The sequence below is a fragment of the Abramis brama genome, assembly GCF_963993115.1.
Source record: "Abramis brama genome assembly, chromosome: 24".
Classification (NCBI taxonomy): domain Eukaryota; kingdom Metazoa; phylum Chordata; class Actinopteri; order Cypriniformes; family Leuciscidae; genus Abramis; species Abramis brama.
In genome coordinates, this window is record NC_139986.1 from 8,000,368 (window position 1) to 8,025,636 (window position 25,269).

The 25,269-nt window shown below is 36.6% G+C and overlaps 3 protein-coding genes across 7 annotated transcripts in view; 2 read left to right on the forward strand and 1 right to left on the reverse strand.

The window, feature by feature from the left end:
• actr3b (actin related protein 3B) overlaps positions 1–4,597 on the reverse strand; it is a 19,092-nt gene extending 14,495 nt beyond the window's left edge. Inside the window, exons 1-6 of one of the 2 annotated variants that reach the window (XM_084103251.1) lie at positions 4,439–4,597; positions 4,289–4,340; positions 3,475–3,530; positions 2,984–3,108; positions 534–644; positions 63–158 (exon numbers count right to left, since the gene is read on the reverse strand). In XM_084103251.1, coding sequence (XP_083959377.1) covers positions 63–158; positions 534–644; positions 2,984–3,108; positions 3,475–3,530; positions 4,289–4,335 — 435 coding nt within the window. In that variant the 5' untranslated portion in view covers positions 4,336–4,340; positions 4,439–4,597. Of the gene's footprint in view, positions 1–62; positions 159–533; positions 645–2,983; positions 3,109–3,189; positions 3,531–4,288; positions 4,341–4,438 lie in introns of both variants that reach the window. The other variant, XM_084103252.1, reaches the window with a different exon arrangement.
• A 1,228-nt stretch (positions 4,598–5,825) lies between these two features.
• xrcc2 (X-ray repair complementing defective repair in Chinese hamster cells 2) lies at positions 5,826–16,010 on the forward strand. Its single transcript, XM_084103254.1, has 3 exons — positions 5,826–5,902; positions 6,229–6,310; positions 14,915–16,010. The coding sequence occupies exons 1-3, from the start codon at positions 5,864–5,866 to the stop codon at positions 15,709–15,711; spliced, it is 918 nt and encodes a 305-aa protein (XP_083959380.1). The 5' UTR covers positions 5,826–5,863; the 3' UTR covers positions 15,712–16,010.
• Positions 16,011–19,499: 3,489 nt separating this feature from the next.
• The window catches only part of kmt2ca (lysine (K)-specific methyltransferase 2Ca), a 145,344-nt gene continuing 139,574 nt past the window's right edge, over positions 19,500–25,269 (forward strand). For all 4 annotated transcript variants that reach the window (XM_084103256.1, XM_084103258.1, XM_084103257.1 and 1 more), the window contains exon 1: positions 19,500–19,734. The gene's annotated coding sequence lies outside the window, so the exon portion shown is untranslated. The remainder of the gene's footprint in view (positions 19,735–25,269) is intronic.

The following is a 25,269-nucleotide window of genomic DNA, read 5'->3' on the forward strand; positions in this document are numbered from 1 at the left end:
TTACACATTATTGTAATTTCAAACACAATTTTCAAGCACAGTATTTAAACATAAAAGTCTACCTGAACAGCGATATACAGTCCTGGGACACTGAACGTTTCAAACATGATCTCAGCTAAGTATTCCCGGTTCTCTGGGGTATTTAGAGGAGGTTCTGTCTGAGGAGAAAACACAGCACTGCAACATCAGGATAAACAGACACAAAAGACCTGTTGAATAAATTAAATGTGGTCTTTTGTAATGTAAAATATTAGTGCATATAAAAAGTGTTTTGTCATCATCAAGTGGAGCAGTGAGACAAAGGCACACATGCAAAAGACACACTCTAAACGTCCTGTTTGTGACATGAAAACACTGTTGCACTCTGGTACAGACAAAGCAGCATAATTTATCATTATGCAAACAATAAATATTTCATTTGGTAGCTTCAATTATGTATGTGCTTCCTCTGTCTCAATGGGAAGAATCTGTTTCATAAATCACTGTGCCAAACACTTCATTATCTCATCTTTAAGAATGTACAGGCAACATACCATCAGGAAGCTGTGGTCCTCCGGCTCAGCTCGGAGATATTTAAATATGATCTGCTCCATGAACTTTTCCATGAGGTCCCAATCCTCAACAATACCATGTCTGATGGGCCACTAATGTATACACAGAGAAAAGGAACATTACATGAATTCTTCATCACTCTAGTCTTAGATAATGTTATCTTTTGTCCCCGTAACAACACAAACTTGGGAATAATATACTCATTAGATGAAGCAACAGTTATGAAATATGATGATTGCACATTATTGTCCCAAATGGCAGTAAAATGATAATAGAGCTCAATTAATCTAGAATGAGGTGGTATTCACACATTTTATTTTAGTCTAACTGTTGGTGAAGACAGCTTAATCACAATCGCTTGTGAGTACTTGATTACCGGATAATCTTTATATATATATATATATATATATATATATATATATATATATATATATATATATATATATATATATACATTTCTGTAGGGGTTTCTAAATGTAGGGTTTTTCTTTGGCTTTTTTATCTTTGTTCTCCAAAAACAAACTTCACGTTTCAGTTTTTTTTAAAACAGGTTCTCTTGCAGGATCTTCAAGTAGTTTACATCATCCATTCTTCCTTCTATTGCAAAAAGATGTCTTGTCCCTGATGATGAAAGGCAAGCCAACAGAATGATGCTACCACCCATTGTGAAAAAGAAGTGTGCATAATTGCATCATATGTGCATTTGTAGTGTGCTTCAAAATCCAAGCATTTTCTTAAAATGGTACATGCAGATAATTTAATATTATAATGGAATAAACGACCACTTAAAGAGAGTTCACTTTCATGACTATGTTTCTTAACACACTTTTAAAGTTAAAAGTTTTACGTTAAAGTACATTTTAAATCATTATGGTTTAATAATCTTTTGTTGTGCTTTAAAGAATCAATCTTATTTGATGTGGTGACTAACATACAGTACTAAAGCACATCATGTAAAGTACTTGTTTATAATTTGAACTCTACTAAGTAATATATTTTAAGTGTTCTAAATTGCAATGTCATCATACTTTTTTAAGTATGCTGAAATGTACTTCTTTTTCACAAGGGACCACCAAACTCTACTGCTGGTATGGTGGGTTTTTGTGGTTGACAGCATCAAATTCTAATCGAACATGGTTTTAAAAAGCTCTTCTCGCACTACAAGCTGAGCAATGGTTTCTTTGTGCTTGTCTTTTATATAGCTCGTATTATGTCAAGCTCTTGATATGGTTGACCGGTGCCCCTTCTCAGTTCTCAGTTATTGAACCCTGTAACTCCTTCAGAATGATCATTCACCTCTCAAGTCTTCGTGTTCAAGCTGGGTTTTAAAAGATAACCTTTTTAAGGCAGTGTCTGTGAAGTTGGATGTAGCTTTACACTTACTGATAATTGAACCACTGCTGCACTGGCATTTTCAAACACTTTCATACATTTCATTCATTTTCTATAATTATGTATTTCCAGTTTAAACAGGAAGTTTGGCATAACATAATAAGGTGATCATGCCCATCTGTTTTGCTACTTGCTAGGCAGTTCATACCAAGTTCTGGCATGAAACTCTAGATGGCGCAGGCTGATAGGTCCTTAACTCATTTGGTAGCGATCACATCGTCATCTACATAGCACAGCTGATTGGCTGATGTAGCATCAGTGGCCAATGAGCGGCAGATCAACATTCAAATACCGGTAATGTTGCTGTTAGCATTCTGCAGCGCACTTTCAGAAACCCTCCACCTTCCCCAGCTCCACCTGTTTAGATCTGCTACGGGGGTTATTTCATGTATGTTACATGTGCAGCAGCAGTATGTCTTGCATGATCACACCAATTTCTGTAAATGTATTGGTAGTAGCAAGTCTCTGTACTTGCTCTGCAGCAGCAGCAGCGTTGCAGATCTATTCCGCCAAGACCAAATGCATTAACATTGCCATATCCATTACCATTACCATGCCAAGCTCTCCGAGAGTTGTCATGACAAAACTCATTTTATACTCAAAAACTGTACATAAACTGTACATTCAAAGGCTGTTTTAGGATTACACTAGCATTTAGATGGCCTCAAGAAGGAGAAGCTCAAGAACCTTTTGATTTGATGGGGTCTTTAAGTATGTAATATGTCAGCATTATCATTTCCATCTGTGTTTGCATACGTCCTGTTACTGTTGCTTTGGAAATCCAGTAATTTCCATAGGAATCTATAAGGAAGTCGCATGTGACAAGTTTCATGTGTTGAAAGTGACTTCTGTGTAAGCTGTGCTTCATACATCTCAACGCTATTTACAATGGACCTTTTTTTTTTTTTTTGAACTTTTGCTGAAATATGACCACAATTTAAGCCTCAACAAATATGCTTATAAACTTCCTGAGGTAGATTGTACAGTGTCTATAGGCCTAAAAAAACAGACCGGTGCAGTACATATCACAGCTGATCACCTTGGTCGCATAGTTTGGCTTATCAATGGCTTCATCTCCGATGAAGAAATCGAGGTCATCCACCCCTTTCATGAGACGTCTCTGTGCTTGATCTCCAACACCCGCTGTCTCTCTGATCGCGATACCTGCAGTGACAACACTACAATCAGCTTACTGTAGCGCTGTGAAGTCACAAAGCACATTCATATAAAATAAACTCAACCCACATTTGATATTTGACAGTATCCTTTGACAAAAGCAACACAATCAATAAGTGTTATGAAAGGACGTGTGTTGTTAACAGGCTCAGAGTCTACAGTATATTGAGGTTACAGCAGTGGTGAAATTAGATTTTTTGTAATAGCTTAAAATAGTGGTTCCCTAAGGCAGTTTTTAATTAAATTCAGGATCCAAATATTATATCCTGGATTTGAGTGCTGGACATGCAGTATTAGGCTTCTCTGATCTGTCCCGCTGTGCGTTTAACAACTTCAACTGGCAATGCAGCTCACAGGACGGCATGATGAACTGGGGCTCCGTGTTTCCTGCATAACCAATCTTGGTGTACCTGGAGAAGAAGAACAGTGATCATCATCATGAATGAGATGAATGAACCTGTACGGTCTATTTGTATATCATTTTTCAATCAGTATTTGAAAAATACACGGTCTCTCCATTTTTCAGATAACAGCTGTGGAAGTTTATTGTATAGCTATAATGCACCTGATTAATGTCTTGAAATGGCAGCCAATTAAATAAAGACCAACATATTTTATATGAAAACACAGATAATACCAAAAACCATATCAGGAATATTGCTTCCTATACACTCAGAGCCTCTTAATTTTTCAAATGCAGATGTTATGTTTACATCTACTGTTACTTCTGCATTTGATTTGACTAGTGCTACAAGTCTGAATTCATCAGACAGCTAGACCAGATATAAACATTTGTTTGTCATAAACATTCACATATCACTCTTCCAAATTTGTCAGTTAATCCTCCTGACCCAAATCACAACAGATTACAACTATTCAGAAGCATTTTAAAGAAGTTTAGAAAAAACGGACTGTAGAATTTTGTATGTTTTCTACCTAAAAAAAAACTAAACAAAAAAAAAAACATTGCAATAAATCATGTGTTATCTATCACACAGAGAGTAATAATGCAAAGTATGGCAAAGCATAAATTAAAAACTAAATTTAGTTAAATTTATATAGTCTGCAAAAGCTCATACATACAATATGTTACTTTTTTTTCAAGTCCAGCAGAAATGACACTGGAGGAGTATAAAGGTTATCGGTATGTGACAGTAAACAAACTCACCCTGTCCCGCAGTCAATCACGCATGGAGGGGGCCGCACTGCCATCATCAGCACTAGATACAAGCATACAAACATATTTGCATGTCACAACAATAACGACGTCATCTGCATTGAAACCATGATGTGTCGTTTACAGGGTTGTCAGGTGTACCTTTACCGCGATGTAAATTGCTCCTTGATAATGGCTTGCGCCGTTATTTTTTCGCGACTACTTCCCGAGTCAAAGGGAAAGCAGAAAATAGAAACATGCTGGATCCACTCGCGCTGCCTCATCACGATCCACAGAGCTGACAGCGACATTTCCAATCCTACTATGGTAAAGGCTGGATTATTAATATTCAATACGAGCCAAGCCCTCGCCACTATACATATATAAAACGTTCGCTACTGGAAGGAACGTCAACATGGCGTAATTAATATTCATGACCTAAACCTTTTGCCATAGTAGGCTCCGTAATTTCACGAGCTGGCAAAGTGCCTGTAAACAGACCGCAGCGCCTGGCGCATTATGATTGTTTACTTTCTTAACTCAACGTACGATACAGCTTTAATGGCAGACGTACCTAGATCTATAAATTGGTAGATAAAAAATAAAAATATCAATAAAAAATAAATTTGGAAATATCTCCCATAAACTGTCTGGAACACTGGATAATTATGGGATAGGGACCCTTTAAATTTTATTGTGCATATTATTATTATTATTATTATTATTATTATTATTATTATTATTATTATTATTATTATCATCATCATCATATTATTAACATTAATAGTATTTTTTTTCATGTCACTGCTTTTATTGTGTGTGTTGCCAATATTGTATGTTAAAAATCATATGCCAATAAAGCACTTTGAAACTGAATAAAACTGACTGGTTAGTATCATCTAGAATAGAGATCTGAAGGATGAACTCTAGATGGCAGTCTGTCCTAATTTTACATTAGGACATAATAATCATTTATACTGTGTTTTACACATTTGTTGTTCCACTGTAGTAAGTGATGCTGTATAAATTTATATAATATGGTGTATTATTTGTACATAATTCAAAGTTTCACACTTTTAAAACGTTTCTATTCAAATGAATGTCCACAGTGTGGAGACTGTCAGAAATGAACGTTTTTATTAAATATCGATATGTGTCATTCTTCAGTTTTATTTTAGTTAAATACATTTCATAATAGCCTACTACTAAGATCTGTTAGAAAAACAATAATTTTACACAATAATGTTGTGTAAAATTCCTACTCTCGTTGTATGAGACGTAGATACAATAATTATAACAGATTAAATAATATTAAATAATAGATAATCTATAATTATCATGAAAGTCCAGAAGAAAACTCAAAAGTGAAAGCTTCAAACGGTGCACATCCAAGGATTCTGCACAATCTTCTCATTTATAAAATATGGCAAAATATAAAATAAAAGAGAAAGTTAAATACAAATACATGTTATTGTGTGGTTTCAATATTAGGTCGTCGGAAATTGTAGGACTCTTGTTTTGAAATGTAGTCGAACGCTTGTGTATCAGGAAACAGAATCCTGAAATAATTGCGCGAAAAGCAACGAAATGACAGCGCGAGTCAGAATGGCTGAGAATGGCGCACAGGTACATCTGACAAATCAGTTCACATTAAAGCTTTAAGAAAACTTACAATTAAATAATAAATTTTAACGCATGTTTAAGTTTAAAACCGTCTAAACGTATAGAAACATGAACTATTCCTGTATATACATTACAATAGATTCATTCAAATTATCATCATGACAGTTTTCAACTAAATCTTTGTTGGAGTGGAAGTACAAATTGAGGTCCAGACCATATTCAGACATGTTCATGCATTATGTATGAATGGGGTCGTACAATAGACAGTACTGGAAAGCCACTAGCTATGCATCTCTTGCTGTAAACACCAATGTTTGTGTTTTTTCCAGTTGGTAAGCAGACTTGAGGGGCGACCGTCATTGAGGGACATTGAACCCAATATATTTCCTGTCGACAGCGGTCCACGTCAAGGTGCAGTGAAATCAAACTCTCCCTTCATGTATTGAATGTGAATTTGAATTGAGTTATCCATAACACACAAGTTATTGGAATTTCATTAGTACAAGTACAACACTAGTTAAATGAAACAAACATACATTAATTACATCAGTACTTTTGACTAATATGATAATATTAGACATGTTTGTCCACAGCATTGTTTTAACATAAAAATAAATATTGAAATCAAAACTTCAGATCGGTTAGATGATCTTTCTGTGAAGTGAAGTGTTCTTCCACCATAATCCATAAAATGAAAGCTAAATTAATTATAAATAAGATATAAATAAAAAAATCGTAAGTGGCAGTTAAGATCATTGATATGATGTGATGTTTCTGGAAATACCTCATATGCTGTGTGTATGATAACATTTAAGGATAGTTGAACAGGTGTACATAATAAAGTGGCCGGTGAGTGTATAATAAAAAATGTAAAAACAAAACAAAAAACCAGACCAGTCTTAGATTTTCTCAAAATGTTCTTCTTTTTTTTTTTGTACTTACTGTAAGTAAGCCATTCATACGCATTATAGACCAACTATTTAAAATACTGTTTTTATGTTGGTTCCACATTAATTATTTTTCAGTGCAAAAATATATTTATGATTACAATTTTAATGTTAGGTGCGATTATTTGAATTGTTTTAATATTTCAACGCTCCTAGAGATTAGATGTATTTGTTCACAACCATCAAAATGTCCACAATATTGTTTTTACATAACTTAAAAAATTTTTTTTTAATAATTTGTTAACAAACAAGTGTTCATTACTTCAATGAGCTCATTGTTTCTGCATTAAATTATTACATTGTTTAAATTAATACATTTTTAGCTAACTGTGACTTTGCATATGTACATTTCTGAAATACATAACTTAGACAGTTACCTCTGATAACAGATCACTCTAAATTGTAATATGGACTCGTGCACTTTCTGTAAAGCTGCTTTGAAATGATGTGTATTGTGAAAAGCGCTAAACAAATAAACGTGAATTGAATTTAATTGAATTAAAAAAAATCTATTGGTGGCAGTTGAAACATTGATTACTGATATCATCTAATGTTTCTGTAATACCTCATATGTTGTCTGCGTGAACATATTTCTGGGTAATACATACTGAAAAATTAATTAAATTTTAATTGAACTTGAATATTTTCTCTTTTCTCAGCTTATTATATAGAGGCAACTAATAAACCATTCATGAGCTAAAGAGGGAGAATATGTTTTTGCTCTTTTTTGTCATTTAATTATTTATTATATAAAAAAAAATTAAAAGGTGTTCCAGAAACCTTTTTGTAAACAATAATTTTTGCAGTACCATTTGGTGCCACTAGTGATGACATAACACATTTCACCTTCAAATTCAAATGTATCATCCTGTTTGCTATCTCAATTCAAATTCAGCAATTTAATAGAATGCTGCAGTGATGATGTATTTTTGTGGGGCAGTTTATTTATTATTTAGTTTTTTTCTGGAAGTTAGCATCACCCTGGTTCCCTCAATTAAAAAAACAAAACAAAATTTATGATTTTTACACATTTTTGTTCATCATGATAATCTTCACAGGCGAACATAGCTTTTTTAGCATTTCAGTGAATTCAACTTTTTGAATTTTGAAGCAGAAGTTAAAAAAGCTAAATGTAGGCTATTAACGAACTACACCATGGTTGCATGTTTTAAACTCACCACTATTAAGCTTCTAAAAACTCTTTCAGTCTTTATTTTTAAAAAAAATCTTGAAAGTTTGAGATAGAATTGTTGCAACAGCTCGATTATTAACACAAGTCTGTAAAAGTGGACTTGAGTAGTTGAGTTTACCTGTTTGCCGTGATGACGTTTAATGTTCCCGACAAACTCTGTAGTCCCATTTAGCCACTTGTTAGCAACTGCCTTTTTCAAGACAATTAAAAACCTATAAAAAAATCACAAGGGGTTATTACTTGTGTATTTTATGTTGTAGAAAAAATGTGAAAATATCTTAAGCTTGTGTTAACCTCAGACCTTATTTCAGACGTTTAAACAAAAAATCATTAAAAACAGCTTAGGTTACGAATATCCCTGGTCCCCTGAGAAGGTGGACTAAATGTGTCAAATGTCTGAAAAACTCAATTTGAATTAAGTAATACTAATATTCAAATTATATTTTAATTTAAAAGGCATCATTTCAGTTAAGGGGAAAACAGCTTTTGGTTTGTCTCCTGATGCCACAAGAGGGCATGAGCAAAATATTAGTACACCGCATTAAATTTATTCAAAGCAATGACATAACTGTCTGTAAAAAAAGTGCATCATGTTTAAACTAATGTTTATAAATCAAATATAATTAGGTAAATTCGATAAATAATTATGAACAAAACAACATCATGTATTTATGCATAGTTTAATATAAATATTCGAAGTGCTGATCACAGAGTATTTGTGCGTTTAAAAACATGAGATGCAGTGGGATGGGAAAAACCCCACAAAGTCCTGTTTTTTAAAAGCTGAACTTTTAACTTTAGATGGCTTTCTAAATGGGCTCTCTTATACGAGTCATGAGTGCTACAGTCTAAGATGTTCGTCTAGCGCAAATCAAATCAAGTATATTTGTATAGCGCTTTTCACAATACAGATTGTATCAAAGCAGCTTCACAGTATTAAATTAAAATAAAATAATACAACAAGGTTTGTTTCTAGTGGAATTTATTGATTGATAAAATAAAATTAAATATCCCCAAAATATCCCCAACTGAGCAAGCCAAAGGCAACAGTGGCAAGGAACCGAAAAAACTCCATCAAGTGACCTAATGGTGTCCTAAAACCCCATCAGGTGACCTAATGGAGAAAAAAAAAACCTTGGGAGAACCCAGGCTCAGTCGGGGCCAGTTCTCCTCTGGCATTTATGAACTAGAGGCCGGATTGTAGTTTGAACTGTAAGATTAACAATATTATATGAATGCCTGGCCGAAAAGATGCGTCTTTAATCTAGTTTTAAACTGGGAGAGCGAGTCTGAGCAACGAACAGTATCAGGAAGACTATTCCAGAGTTTCGGAGCCAAATGTGAAAATGCTCTCCCTCCTTTGGTTGATATGGATATCCTAGGTATGACCAAAAGCCTCGAATTTATTGATCTTAAAGCGCGCGATGGATTATAGGGCGATAGAAGATCCGTTAAATAGACTGGAGCTAAGCCGTTTAGGGCTTTATAAGTCAGTAGCAGTAACTTATAATTAATACAGAACTTTATAGGTAGCCAATGTAGTGATGATAAAATCGGTGTTATATGATCATATTTTCTTGATCTAGTAAGAACTCTAGCGGCTGCATTTTGGACTAACTGTAGCTTGTTTATTGAGGATGCAGGACAACCAGCTAATAAAGCATTACAGTAATCTAGTCTCGAGGTCATGAATGCATGAACTAACTTTTCTGCATCAGAAACTGATAGCATATTACGTAGCTTAGCAATGTTTCTAAGGTGGAAAAAGGCTGTTTTTGTAACATACGAAATATGATTTTCAAAAGACAGGCTACAATCGAGTATAACACCCAGGTCTTTTACTGTAGAGGATAAAGTAACAGGACATCCTACGATGTCAAAGTTGTATTGTGAGAGGTTCTGTGGGCGGTTTTTTGAACCGATAAGTATTACCTCTATCTTGTCTGGATTTAATAAAAGAAAATTACACGTCATCCAATCATTTATATCTTTAACACACTCTGTCAATTTGGATAATTTAGCGTTTTCATCCGGCCGTGATGAAATATATATTTGAGTGTCATCAGCATAACAATGGAAACTAATTCCATGTTTCCTTATAATATTTCCAAGTGGCATCATATATATTGAGAATAATAGAGGGCCCAACACAGATCCCTGCGGCACTCCATAGTTTACTGGAGTTATGATCGATTTTTCTCCATTTAAATAGACAAAATGGTAGTGGTCAGATAAGTATGATCTAAACCAGCTTAATGCTTGTCCTTGAACACCAGTATAATTTTGTAGTCGATCTAAGAGTATTGTGTGATCTATAGTATCGAACGCAGCACTTAGATCAAGTAAAACTAGTATTGAGATGCAGCCTTGGTCAGAAGCTAAAAGTAAATCATTTGTGATTTTAACGAGCGCAGTTTCAGTGCTATGATGCGGCCTGAATCCTGACTGAAACTTTTCATAGATATCATTTTCTTGCAAGAAAGAGCCCAGTTGAGCGGACACAACTTTTTCTAGTATTTTAGACATAAATGGAAGATTTGAAATGGGTCTATAATTTGCTAGATTATTATGATCTAATTGTGGTTTCTTAATGAGAGGTTTTATAACTGCCAGTTTAAATGTTCTTGGAACATGACCTAAATATAAAGATGAGTTAATAATATTGAGGAGAGGCTCTTCCACTACAGGTAACACTTCTTTCAGTAGTTTAGTTGGTATAGGATCTAATAAACATGTTGTTGTTTTAGATGAAGTGATAAGTTTATTTAACTCTTTTTGTTCTATAAAAAGAATTTTGTTTTTGACTCTGAGTTTCTCTATTTTTGCAATGTTCTGAATGAACCTGTAGATCCTGTAGATCCTTGACTGAATGTTATAAAGGCACCCTAAAAAAACAATGCATCTTATATTAATACAATAACAAAAAAAAACAAAAAAAACCCACACACACACACATACACACATGCACAATAACTACATTATCAACTACTAATTAAAAGATACAAGCACATGATTGTTTCCACACACAGTAAATCATCTTAAATACATTATATTAATAGAACATTTTATTTAAACTAATTTTGTGCTATTTAAGAGGTCAGAGAGATAGCGACTGGAGGATAAAAAATAACCATGAGCCATTATTACAGGAAGGCTAAAATCAGATAAAACAAAATTCTAATGTTGACAGTGCTGAGTGTTAATTGACCATTTTTAACATGAAACTTAAAAGAACCATATATATTCAGTCCTCTGATTGTTGATGGGATGGTGTTCCATTCCCGTGCAGCTTTAACAAAAAATACAGACTGAATAAATGTACACTTTCTGAGGGGAATAATACAGTCCCCTCTCGCTCCACCCCTTGTGAACCGATGAGCAGTTGTTCTTATGTTAACATACCATTTAAGCCAAATTGTAATTTGATAGCCCTACTTGGTATTGATGCAATGGGGAACGCCATCAGCATGACAGGTGTCTGAGGCATGTATAAACAAATGCTAATAATCATTCGCAGACGGCAGTCCATAACATCACAAGCGGAGCACCCATAAGTATAAAAGTGCCTAAATTACATGTCATTATCTCTTGTGTCTGTAGTAAAGATGCAGGCAAACCAGAAGTATGACATTGAGACGCAGCGTCTCGTTCCCCTTCTCAGGGAACCAGGGTTACAGACGTAACCTGAAACATTACCTTTTGTAGTGGAACTTTGATGCTATGGGGAACCAATACCCACTACGCCAAGCTGAGGGAATACCTTCTTCACTTGGCTGTGAACATGCACAAATGTAGTAGGCAAAGAATAAATTGACTCTACGGATTACCCAGCCGGAGTCAGAAGCGTGTCAATCCCATGGGTGTATACCATGTGATTCATGTAGTGGTGCTAGTCCCTAATTCTAGGAAAGATCGCCAAGCTTCTGTGCTTTTACAGCAAGGGAAGTCACGACTGTTCCACATCCCTCCCTCCTTTGCAGGACAGGCCTCTGCCTTAAACAGCCCCAAGAGCAGAGCTTCGGCTATGTCAGGCATATCACACCAGTATTTGACAAGGTTCTTAGGGAGTACCTACTGCAGGGGAGCTTTTTCTCAATTTTAACAACCCTAGAGTGATTAGGGGAGATTAGCTCATACCATAACTTGAGTAGAAGCACTTATCCAGGATTAACTTTAGTTAATGGCTAAACTATATAATGCTACAATGATGAGGAATGCCATCGGCGATCCACCTCTACTCATCAGTTCGTAACACTGATTATCCCTATAGAAGCACCCTACCAAAGGGGAGCATATATCCCTTCTTCAAGACCCAGCAACATATAGGGAGGGAGTTAAACAAAACAGATAGACTCTTGTGAATTGCCCATCATTGTTCCATTCACCCTGCTCTACCTTAAGGTGTTCTTGAGCAGCCTAACAAAAGGAGCATGCAAGCTGCTAAAAACCTCAGTGACTAACTCCTCCCTTCATATTTGCCACTCATTAAAGGGGGAGCATACATTCTGACCCTTTAAAGTGGCAAAGGGAGGCAAAATAGAGCGGGACATAATGCAGTTTGCCCAATAACTCTCATCACCCAGGCTTTAAACCACAAGGAAGCCGCAGGGGAGCCTAGGCCCTACTTAAAGACCTCAATTTAACTGGGGGCGAGCATTGTGTCAAGGCTCTCTACCTAAGACCCGCTATAGCTTCATCTTTTTGGTCCTGTTTACACCTGGTAGTAAGATGCTTTTGGTCGATCGGATCACAAGTGGATGACGCTAAGTAAGGTGTAAACAGGGTCTAAAACGTTTTGAGCTTGTCCACTTTCAACCATTTCCAGAGGTAGTCGAAAACGCATTTGACTGGATTGCTGTTGTACTGTAAATGCTCATGTGGTCGAATGTGTTCGAACAGCCAAAAAAAACAACAACAAAAAACAGCCTACTGTCGGTTAAAGACCAGACAGGCCTTTACAGACAAGGTTTGAAGATGAAAAACGTACCAAGCACAATGTTCTCTCACCATTTCTAACACGAACTCACAGCGTTAAATGGGGTCTTGAGGCTTTCAGAGCAGTTACAAAAGCTGCTGCTCTGTGGTTGAAAGTGGACAAAAGAGACTGATTAAAACACCAGGTGTAAACGGGTATGTGTCTCCCTCGTCTACTTGTAATCCGATCATCCAAAGTGCATCTTAATACCAGGTGTAAACAGGGGCTTTCTTTTAGCACTAGAACATAGAATGCAACAGATAACAAGGAGGGACGCACGGAGGCGAGCCTACTCTACTTATTAACATTGTCGAACCAAGGCTATAGTAGAGCACCCATCCAAAGGGGCACATACATCTCTATTCAAAACCCAACAGAAGTTGGGGAGAGGTAAATGAAGTAGAGGGAATCTGTACCGCCCTACATAACCCTGTTCATCCTGCATCAACCCAAAGGGGATAACCTTCAGCCCTCACAGGCCCCCAGAGAGGGATATATCTCCTGAAGGCTGCTGACTGAGACCTCAGCTCTGTAAACTTCTCTACGACTGCCTTGCCAGGAAGACAGAAGAGGTCAGACTGTGAGATCAAAGCTTTGAGGAAAAAGCATTTTTTTTCCCTTTCTCCTCATCACAGATGCCCCTCCGGTGGCAACTATAGCAACCATAGAACGGCCGACGCACTGATCGTGTGCATTGTGGCACAGATAGCTAGATTTGTGGCTTGCAGAGCTTTTTTTTTCACCACGAAGTGCTGATGCTCGACTCATCCCTCAAGAGAGAGTCAAGTAGGGCTGGGCGATATGGCAAAAAAAATAAAATCGCAATTTTTTTTTTCAGACGAATTGACCATTTCCCGATTTAGATTTTTTTTTTTAGTCAACTTAAAAAGAACTACAGTATGATTCAAGTAACATTCTCTTTATTAACCATGTAGTTAAAAGTTATATTCCAAGTGCACCACACCTGAAGTGATCAGGTGTTATATCTTATATCTTGGCAGAAAATATGCCTGAAATATGAAGGCAAATATTGTACAAACTTATCTTAAACATATTCTATATACTCAGAAATAATATAAAATAAAAATTGCTTAATATTTCTTATCCAAAAAGTAAAAGCAATCAATAACACCAGTAATAGGCTATTATTAACAGAAAATGCTTTGCAGAAACAGAAAATAACAGCACCTTTCAGCCTGTCACCATCATGCAAAATGAAATATGAAACATACAGTAGTAGTTCTTTACAGGTTTTTGCATTCGATTACGTTATTTTTCCTATTGTTTCTATGTTTGGTGGACGTGCTTGACTGTTGCACCCTTATCTTATGTCTTTTGCAGCTTCTCACCCGTAAAACGACATTCTAAAAATGTGGCGCTCAAGTTAAAAAATAGTTCAACTCACTTCTAATAACTTTGCTTTTTTTTCCCATTCCACTCATCAATTGATCAGCTGGCCCAGTCTGTTGTGATTGGTCAACCACATAGTGTATATCGGAAATTTAACGGCCTTACCATAATGGGGTTTTGGCTTCCGAGGCTTCTTGAACAGCTGTAAACAGTGTTACATCTATGGTAACTATGGTGTCGGTATTGGAAGTTCATGAAATCAATCAACATCAACAATCACTTACCCAACTTTTCTCATTATGCAAATATGTAACATGGTGATGTAGAATATACACGGAAATAATAGCAGGACTGCAAACGAGGTGTTTTCAGGCAAGTGTTTTCTGTTGAAGAGATCAACTATCTTAACTATCTTATTATCTTAAGACTGCTTTGTAACTTTGCAAAACATTTACATGCACAAACAGCTATATTAAAAGAAGTGTAAAAAAAAAAAAAAAAAAGCATAATATGTGGTCTTTAAATATCAGTTCATTTCTGCATCCGTACAGGTGACGTTGTGGAGTTTCATGGCATTGAGGGCGCAGGTAAGACAGAAACCTTGTACCACCTGATCATCCGCTGCATCATGCAAGTGCAGAATGGAGGCCTGGAGGTCGGGGTGGTCTTCATTGACACGGACTACCACTTTGACATGCTGCGCTTAGTGAGCGCTCTGGAGGGACGTTTGGCCGAAGACTTAAAGGAGAGTGACGGCTCTGAAAATGAACCAGAGGAGAGGGTGCGTTCATGTCTGCGCAGGCTGTCTGTAGTGCACTGCAACAGCTCAGTACAGCTCCTCTTAACCCTGCACTACCTCGAAAACACTTTCTCCAGCCAGCCCTCCGTCGGCCTGCTGGTCATCGACAGCATCTCTGCGTTCTACTGGGTGGACAGATTCAGTGGCGGCGAGAGCACTGTTTGTCAGGAGGCTAACCTAAGAAAGTGTACCGAGTTGCTGGACAGACTCCGAAGAAACTACGGCATCGTGGTTTTCGCCACCACTCATGCCATCATGAGGAACTATGGATCTGATCCAGGGGTGTCAGATGTGCCCTGCTCATCATCATCATTATCATCATCTCACAGGTGGAGGGCAGCTGAAAGCGCTACAGACTTTGACAAGCCCTACCTGTGCAGAGCATGGCAGAGAATAGTAACTCACAGGATGCTGTTCACTAAAAGTCCTGTGTCAAATGACCACAAACAGGTTTTCTCCACAGCATGCACCAGCATAATGACCAAAGGTGTCAAAAGATGCTCATTTCATGTCATGGAAGACGGTATTAAATTTGTATGTGACAAGTGAGCATGTACTGAACCTCTCAGCACAGGACACATGAACTTTTGGGTTGTCACAATTATGAGGGCTACTTGGCGAAAGAAAACTGTCCTAAAAATGTCCACTTATTGTCTGTCAGTGTGTTTAATGATCAGTGCAATACTTTTTCTATTTTCCTTTCTAAACTGCTATTAAAGACATGATTTATATGGACCGTTAATACAGAAAACTGCTTTGATTTATGGTTTAGTTGTTAGATTAATGACTAATGAAGACCTTACTGTACCTTTCTTGGAAAAAAAATAAAACATACATTTTTGCCATTCATTAAGGAATTTTATTTTATGGATGACCTCAATTTAAATTTGCTAGTATTTGAGAAGTAAATCATCACTAGTGTACTAATTGTAAGTGTATGCATTAGATGCATTAGTGTTCTAATACTGTTATGGATTTGAACAAACCCCTAATTCTTAAGGTCGGCATAAAATTGAATTGAAGTCTTTTCTTCTCTATCGACAGCTTCTTGGACAAGTGAAACAGCTTCTTATAAAAAATGTTGGGTGGGACTTGATTTTGTTCAGTAGAATTGATTGGATTGTTGAATCTCGGTTTGCTATTGCTGTCTCATGTGAGTGACAGTTTGCTGGACGTTATTTTCCCTCCCTTGTGCCAGTAAACGCGTCATTAGAGAAAAGAACAGATGAAGCTGCAAGGGGAGGGGAAGTTATTTGATTAAAGACTACGAGAACACATGAATGTAAAAAAATATTAATACAAATAATGATGTGCACAGATAAAAAAAAATATTATAAGTACTGCAATATTCCATTAAGAAGAAGAATTGTCAATTTTGATTTCTTGGTGACTTTAAGCATTAAACTTTGTGGGCCTTTTCTATGAATATCTCAAATCATGCTTCCAAGCAGCCATTCAGAAACCACCCTAGTAACCCAATTTAGTTACAAAATGCTGCATAGCAACACCCTGGTTTACACCTGGTATTAAAATCAGATCACAAGTGGACGATACTAAATACAGGTGTAAGCAGGGTCTAAAACGTTTTAAGCTTGTCCACTTTCGACCCTTTTGTTTTTCGACAAAAACACATTTGACGCATCCGTACTAGCGTAATGTAGACGCTCATGTGGTCGAATGCATTCGGACAGCCACAAAAGACCTCCTTCTTTCCGCCTACTGACTTAATGCATTAGCCAGGCGGGATTTGAACTTTGTCGGTTGAAGACCTAAATTTGGTTTTAAGATGAAAAACGTACCAAAAAAACAATGTTTTCATTTCATTCTTGATTTCTAACACGTACTCACAGCATTCGAAGCAGACCCTCCCCTCGAATAAAGCAGGACAGAAGTGGTTGAAAGTGGACAAAAGAGGCGTAAACGGGAATGTGTCTCCCTTGTCTACTTGTGATCCGATTGACCAAAAACAGGGCCTTAAAGGGATAGTTCATCCAGAAATGAAAATTGTCAGTAATTGCTCACCCTCATGTGGTTCCAACCCCGTAAGACTTTCGTTCATCATCGGAACACAAATTAAGATATTTTTGATGAAATCTGAGAGCTGGCTCACTTTTTAATTCTTTCCTAAACTGTTTATTTTCCTCTTCACATAGGCTACTTTCCTACCAATTATGAGACAAGTATCCCATTTAACTGAGGCCATGTACATCCTCTCATTACCCAGTGCATTAAAAATAAGTCTCTGAACCGAGCGAATACCACACAATTTACATTTAGCTTTAGCACTTCATCAGCTAGCAAAAAAAAGAATAATTAGGCCAGAAATGGGTTGTTTTTCACTTAGAAAAAACTGAGAAACACTTTATTCAGCATCAAAGTTGACATAAATAGAGAATAGGTTGACATTACAAAAACATTGACTATGTTTTTGTAATGTTTTAATACTGTGCAAAAGCAAAGGGCCTGATTGCTGTTTTTTTTCTGCAGTTTTTGCTGACTTAAGTTGACTAAGTGTAATTAAAGTCCGCATGAAACAGAAGTTATGATCGTATTTTCTTTCCTATTGTGACATCCAAGTGAAACAGCTTTTTGAACAAGATAATGTGGGGCGAGACTTGATTTTGTCCTTCAAGAATTGATTGGATTGTTGTCTTTGGCTATTGCCATTCATTTAGTAGCCCTGACCCTTTCCATATTTTGCTTTATTCCATATGTTTCAGTTTATTTTAGGCAGCAACCCCCCATGCCATTATTTAAAAAAAAAACGTTAAAAAACAACGTACCACTATTTAGGGAAATAGTGGTACGTTGTTTTTTAACGTTTTTTTTTTTTTTTGTCTACAGCCCAAATGTGTAAAATAAGGTTCTTGTTTTCATTTGTGAAGTTATTGAAAATGTTGTGAAGTTTTTAAGGACTTATTTAGATAGATAGTGTAGTTATCGTTCTTTTACTTTTTTTACTTTTTTTAAATGACATTTTAGGGGCAGAAAATGTTAATCTATAAAGTACCGCTTAAAAATCCCTGAAGTGTTTGTTACTGAAAATAATAAATTGTATTACTTGTTAAACCAGTCCCATGCGCTAGGTCTCTCACACACACAGCATGGATCATTCAGTGAGCGGGAAAGAGGAAACGTGTTGAAGCAGAGCGATGAAAGCATCAGTGAGACACTGTCTTTCAAACACTGGTGCTTCTTTCAGGCAAAGGAGCTCATTTCCTCTTGCACCTGCACCGCTTTGGACATCTTCCCTAGAATCCTTGACCTTTAATGAGCCTCTTTTTTTTTTATTAGGAGAAAAGAACAGAGAATTACTGATGTACTTATAAAACACTGCTTTTATGTATTTTATTCCTTTATCCTGGGTTTTATTTCTGTAGTTCAACGAAAGTTTAAACTTTGAGTACAAACGATCATCTGATTTGTAAATGGAATACTGTGCATTTATCTGTTGAATTTGTCTGCATTGCTGCTAAGAATATTCTTTAATTACAAATACAATAAAAAAGTATAAACTGAATAAAATGCCAGCATGCATGGATTAGCTAATTATGTTCATTATAAAAGAGAAAGACTATGTCTGCGTAAAAAAAAAAAAAAAAAAGAAAAAAAGCTGACCTGGAAATTAGTGTTTTATTAGGAATTTATCTTTTTTTTATTTTTATTATTTACTTACAGTATGCCTTTAGAATAGTGTATAGCACATGTAGTGTAATAGTGGGTGATACAGAGTAAAGGAAATTAGAAAAATACAGTCTCTATGTCAAAGTCAAGAATGCAACTGTAATTTAAAGCAATTTACACAATATATAATGTAGCCTATAAACAAAGAGAAAGTACAGGGTTTACTTAAAAAAAAAAAAAAAAAAAAACATTAGTTTACACATTAGTTCTAACATTTGGTATTTGTGATGTTCTAAAATGCATAATTTTCAGGCATTTAAGAAATGTCAATTTAGAACTGAAAATATTTGTTGTTTTTTTGCGATAGGAACTGATCAAAGGGTCTTAAGTAATACTGCCTTTTCTATGCTGATAGGCGACATGGGACTCGATCCAGCTCAATTTCCAGAATCTACTTCCGCGTTTTGCCGCCCACCGCTGACGACTGAGAAGACTTTTTACCTTGAGTATGTCCTAGTGTATCACTCCGCAGGGTCAGTGAGACTTTTTAAAAATACCTCCGTGCAGTTTATAACAGAAATAACGTACATGTTTTGCACATCACACCTCATATATTCGGTTTATAGATGTTCTGTACGAGTTGTGCGCAGTTTAAAAAGGCAACACTGTCTTAAACGTTAAAGTGGGTCTATTTGTCCGTTGCCGTGACAGGCAGTGTTTCGGTCTCTCTTAAACATGGCCACCATGATGGAGTAAACGCTACAACTTTAAAATTCATATAATCGAGGAAAACTATGCTTCTTTCACCCAAATGAGGAATGTTTCGACCTGAAATATCGTACCAAACGCTTAATCCACATGAGAGCTTTGGGAAAAGTTTCTTTTTGGATTACATTCTGAATTAAGTTGGCTGGAAGCTGGAAAGGGAAAAAGAATTGCATCAATTCCGTAAGCATTCGCTACTCTTTCATCATTACATACGCTTTCTGCCGTGATTATTTGTTTATATGCTAATGTTTATAGTTGCGTTTGGGTAAAATGCGCGCTATTTTGATGTTTGAACTGAAAAACAAGTGTTGTTTTGGTTTGCATTTGAAAGTGGCGATAGTTGCAGCCTGTGTGAGTGAACTGTGAGAAGAGTAACACTGAAACATTCTAATGACAGATTGTTATAAAGTCTGAGCGCGCATATATCAATCCGCGGCTTTACGTCTTTAATTTGATTGAGGTCTTTAACTAATGACATAACTCCCTCACCATTAGAATAAACGAAAGTATTACATTTCATACGGGACCATTAAAGGACAACGAGGAAATAACGTGAAAAATATCTATCTGGGTTATAAAATAAGTTTGTATGTCGATGTTAGTTTCAGTTGAGTAAAGTGTGGACGACGTTGTTTAGTAAACGTCACACCGACGTTTGGTGGCACAAAGTTGTTTTGTTTTCACAAGGGTCCAGCCATCTTACTCGAGTCAAGATAAGAGCTGCTAAACTAACTAGTTTCCTTCAATCCAGGCTAATTTATCCCAAGGGTTAACCTGCTGCTTTAACATGTTGATTGTATAACTGGGGACTCTAACTTCCTTAGTTGTGCCAGCTTTTATCAAGTTAGCACGAAGTACTATATGCTTTTCCTGCTGTACAGGGTTAGTTGGCATGACATGTCACGCAGTGACAGATCAGTGTGACGTGACGTGTTACACGGCGTCTACAACCATTATTTTCTAATTCGCGTGCAATTCTTGTAAATAGTTTTTATGAGCTTGTATTTTTTAAGGGACTACATGGGATATTTTTCGTTCTTTCTTTTAAATCTGTTTTGTCTTACTACAGGAATATTGAAGTGAACAGCTAAATTATTATAAAATAAATGTGAAAAATGTAAAAGTATTGTTAAAGGTTAGCATTTTAATACATACATACATACATACATACACATATATATGTATGTATATGTAGGCTATGTGCGTGTTCATATAGTCTAGTTAATGTATTGCATTGTAAATAACGTTGTATTGTCATCCACCCAAAGACACTTAAAGGGATAGTTCACCCAAAAATTTAAATTTTCCAATGATTTACTCACCATCAAGCGATCCTATGTGTATATCTTCTTTCAGATGAACACAATCGGAATTATATTTAAAAAAAAACAAACATTGCTTTTCCAAGCTTTATAATGGTAGTGAATGGCAGTTCTGATTTTGAAGTCCAAAAAGTGCATCCATCCATCCGTCATAAAAGTAATCCATACGGCTCCAGGAGGTTAATAAAGGCCTTCTGGAGCAAAGCGATGGGAAAATATCCATATTTAAAACTTTAAAAACTAAAATAACTAGCTTCTGGCAGACGGCCTACGCAAGTCGTCTTAGGCCAAACGAGTAACCCCTGATGCCATGTAGGAGTAGCGTAGGCTCCTATGCGTCTTCCGGTTCAAATAAATAAGGCTGGGCAACACACTCAAGCTCCATCTCTTATATCGAAATCATCAGACATTTCTCGTTTTAGACATCTAGGCTAATTCGTGACTGGTGTCTTGTTTTGCTCTTTCCTCTGCGCTTCCACATTCGTCAATACGTCGTGCGTTAGGTCAGGGGTTACTTTTTCGCCGTAAATCGATGCGTACGGCCGTCTGTCGGAAGCTAGTTCTATCATAGTTAATAAAGTTTTAAATATGGATATTTTTCTTTCTCAAACGCATCGCTTTGCTTCAGAAGGCCTTTATTAACCCCCTGGAGCCGTGTGGAGTTATTTTATGACAGATGGATGTACTTTTTTTGGGCTTCAAAATGTCATCCTCCATTCACTGCATTTATAAAGCTTGGAAGAGCCGGGACATTCTAACTTCGATTGTATTCGTCTGAAAGAAGAAAGTCATATATTCCTAGGATGGCTTGAGGGTGAGTAAACATGACGATATAAAAAAATAAAAAAATCATATATTTAACAGTTTTGTTCCTAAAGTCTTTGGAGTGCCGTGATGTGACCAAGACAGCACACCACACACTAACATATTCCATTCACAAACAACCAGAGTTCTAAGGAACCCTTAGGGGACGTGGTGATGGAAAGAAAATTTGAGACGGGAGGAAAAATAACAAGTCAGTGCTTTTGCATTCTCTCGCAAATGTTTCACGTTCCCCCGAGAAACTTTGCGTCCACTCGCAAAACCTTTGTGTTCCCTCGCAAAAACTTTTGTTTCCGCTCGCAAATCTTTTGTGTTTTTTGCGAGACGCGAGTGAACGCAAAGTTTCTAAGGGGAATGCTAAACATTTGCGAAGAGAACGCAAAAGCATAGCCAAATAATTTTTCCTCCCATCTCATTTTAGTTTTCTTCACCAAAGAGCCCCGACTGTGAACACAGGAAATTTAGCAAAATCTATCATGTTGAAATGACTTAAGAGTAAACAAACAGACGGTCAAGAAGACATGCCATAATAGTGTTTGGACTGCTTAACAGAAAATTTGCTGAAAATAAAGAAAAACGTTCTTCCGAGCAAATTCAATCACTCTTAACACATCGCGCCACAGGAAAACTGATAAGATAATCTGTAGAGCCATCAAGATAATCGGGACTTTCCCTAGGATTGTCGGAATCGGGCTTAAAATCAGCCTGATTGATTATCTTGTAGTGTGTGGGTGCCTTTAGGCTATGCTTATATATTTAATATGTAATAGCATACATTGTGAAAAAAGAAAAATCCTGTCATTTTAAAGAAAGAAAAAATATCACTGCTGTGGTTACCAGAAAAAATGGCAAAAAATACAGTGTACAAATATTTTACTATTTAAAATTGTAATTAAAAAAATGAACTACTAAATCTGTCTTGTAACTAACACTAAAAGCCACCATAACAAAACGGGGTAAAGAGAAAGCACATGAAGTTCATCAAAAGTCGCTGTTCCACAAGCTGAGGTAAATACTAATATATAGAAGGTGCATACAGTGATACCACATCATGATAACACATAATAATGCAATAAACATTAATTTAACAGCATAAGATGTAACAGAAAACCCCACACAACTGATAGACAAAGAAATCTAAGAAGAAACGTCAAGTGTGAGGTGTCACAGGGAATTCTGGGGATGTCAGTTCATTATAAAATAATTTCAACTTCCAAAACCGTTACATTTAACAGTATTTCAAAAGAGTAATTGCATGAAGTTTAAGCTTAGATATATTACAGTTTCCCATTGGGAACCAATGAACAGGATTTTTTTACTGTATAATTTTTTTTACAGTTAAAATTTGTCTTTTTTTTTACAGTGTACTATTGTTTTCTGCAGTATATACTGTGCACAGTTTTCACATTTTCTGTATGAAAGGAATGACTAGCCTACACATTTTGGCAGAGCACAATATGCACACACTGTATGACAGAATGCACATTTCATTTCCAGTGTCATTTAATTCACTCATTATTTGACTAGACTACTGACAGTTAAGACCAGCATTACAAACTAGCCACTTTGTTTTATTTTTAAAAATGATAAATGGGCACTACTTGCTACCATGATTATTGAAATATAAATATATTGAAATGTAAATAGTAGAACATATATTAGGCAGTATTGATAGTTTGCACAGTTTGCACTGAACGTTGCCTTTCCACTGCTTCTGCAGCTCTGCTGAATGATTCTCATAATAGTAGGAGACCAATTTTCACTTTAAGTGGTTTAATGAGACACATGAGAATTGGTTGAGTTCAGCTGCATCAATGGCAGCCTCTCCAGAGGAGTTCAGATCAGACCTATTCATCACTGCTCGACCTTGCACAGAATCTGCTCACATACAAACACTGTTTAAGAAAACGGACTGGAAAGCAAAAGTTGTAAACAACCACCCAGTTTTCGTTCTTAAGTTACTGCTAAATCAAAAAGGTGTTTTTGTTTAAATTCAATGTCACAGCGGGAATGACGGTCACATTTTCTGCAGTGATACAGCCAGTGTTGTTTTCATAAGTCCCACGGTACCTGGATGTTGTCTGGTGTTACATGCGTTCAGTGATCATTGACACCAAAAGCCCTCTGGTTTGGGCTACTTAATGTCCAGTCCCTGTGCTGTTGAGTTTCAAGTTGCTATTTCGTCACATTCGTCTCAGTGAGAAGTTACCGAGACTAGTATCTGGTGAAGGATTGCCTTGCCCTAGCGTGCTCAGTTTACTGTCATCTACCAGTGATACCTGGAAACCAAGTCTGAATTCAGTAGAGCAGTGTTTGATGTGGCAGGATTTCTGTCACTGATTCTTAGAGAGCTTCATAGTGTATTCCAACAATGCTGGTCTTTATTTAAATCTGTAAAAGTCAAGCATTATTTTAAGTATAAAGTCTTTAATGTAGCTGCTTTGCTATAGAAATATTGACTAAAGTTTTTTGACTCAACTGTGTTCAGCGTAATTTATGGCTTTATTTGTGGGCATTTGTGCTGACTGCTCACTGCCACAGTCTTCCGCAAGTTCTGATAAGATAAAGTCCATAATCTGATTTTGAATGTATAAACATACGTGCGTGTGACAGAAGTTTTGTCCTCCTTATGTCACCCTATAACTGTCTTGTACATGGATCTGATTCATGGACTAAAACAGCAAGAGCATGTCATATCATTAACACTGACTGTAATCATCTTCAATAGTATAGCTGCAAGATATGGACATTCATGTTACATGTTTTTAGTGTGAAAAGATCACTTGCTAACCTTTTGTGTGTAAAGTTATATTTTCTTTTTACCATGACGCCGTAACGGCGTAAACCCTGTAATGCTGGTAAACACAGTTAAAAAAAAAAAAATGCAGCACAAATAATATATATATTTTTAGTTTTAAGAGGGGAGTTCATTTAAGTGAATGTATGGTGTGAGGTGGAATTTCTAATGTCCACTGGCAATTGGTTCCATAGTTTAGAGGCTCTCACAGAAAAGCATAATTGGCCAAAGGAACTGGACCTAATGGCGCTTTTCCACTGCATGGTACGGCCCGGTTCGGCTCGGTACGGTTCGACTCGGCGCGGAACGGTTCGGCTCGCTTCGCTTTTCCACTGCGTGGTACGACTCGACTCGGTACGGCACGGTTCGGTTCGCTTTAGCTCGGTTGCTTTTCCACTGCAGTTAGTACCGCTTCAAAGTGGGTGGGACTGATCGTTATAGTTGCCGTCTCTACTGCCATGATATCATCATATTAAATGCGAATTTTTCATTCCGTGTTTCCCCATCCACTCCACGGCAACCAACGAGAGGAACGTCTGCACCTCGTCCACTGACCACGATTCAGCCATATCTTTTTTCGAAGTTTATACTCTTTTTTTTAATATATATTTTTTTTAAAGCAAATACTTTTAAAACAGGCGCTACAGCGCTGGCTGTTGTCTACTGGCTATTTAAATCTAGCGGGTTTAGTGTCTCGTGTCGTAAATACAATGACGCTGGTAGTGATGATTCTGTCTGACCAATCAGTGATCTGCAGTGTTTTCACGTCACATT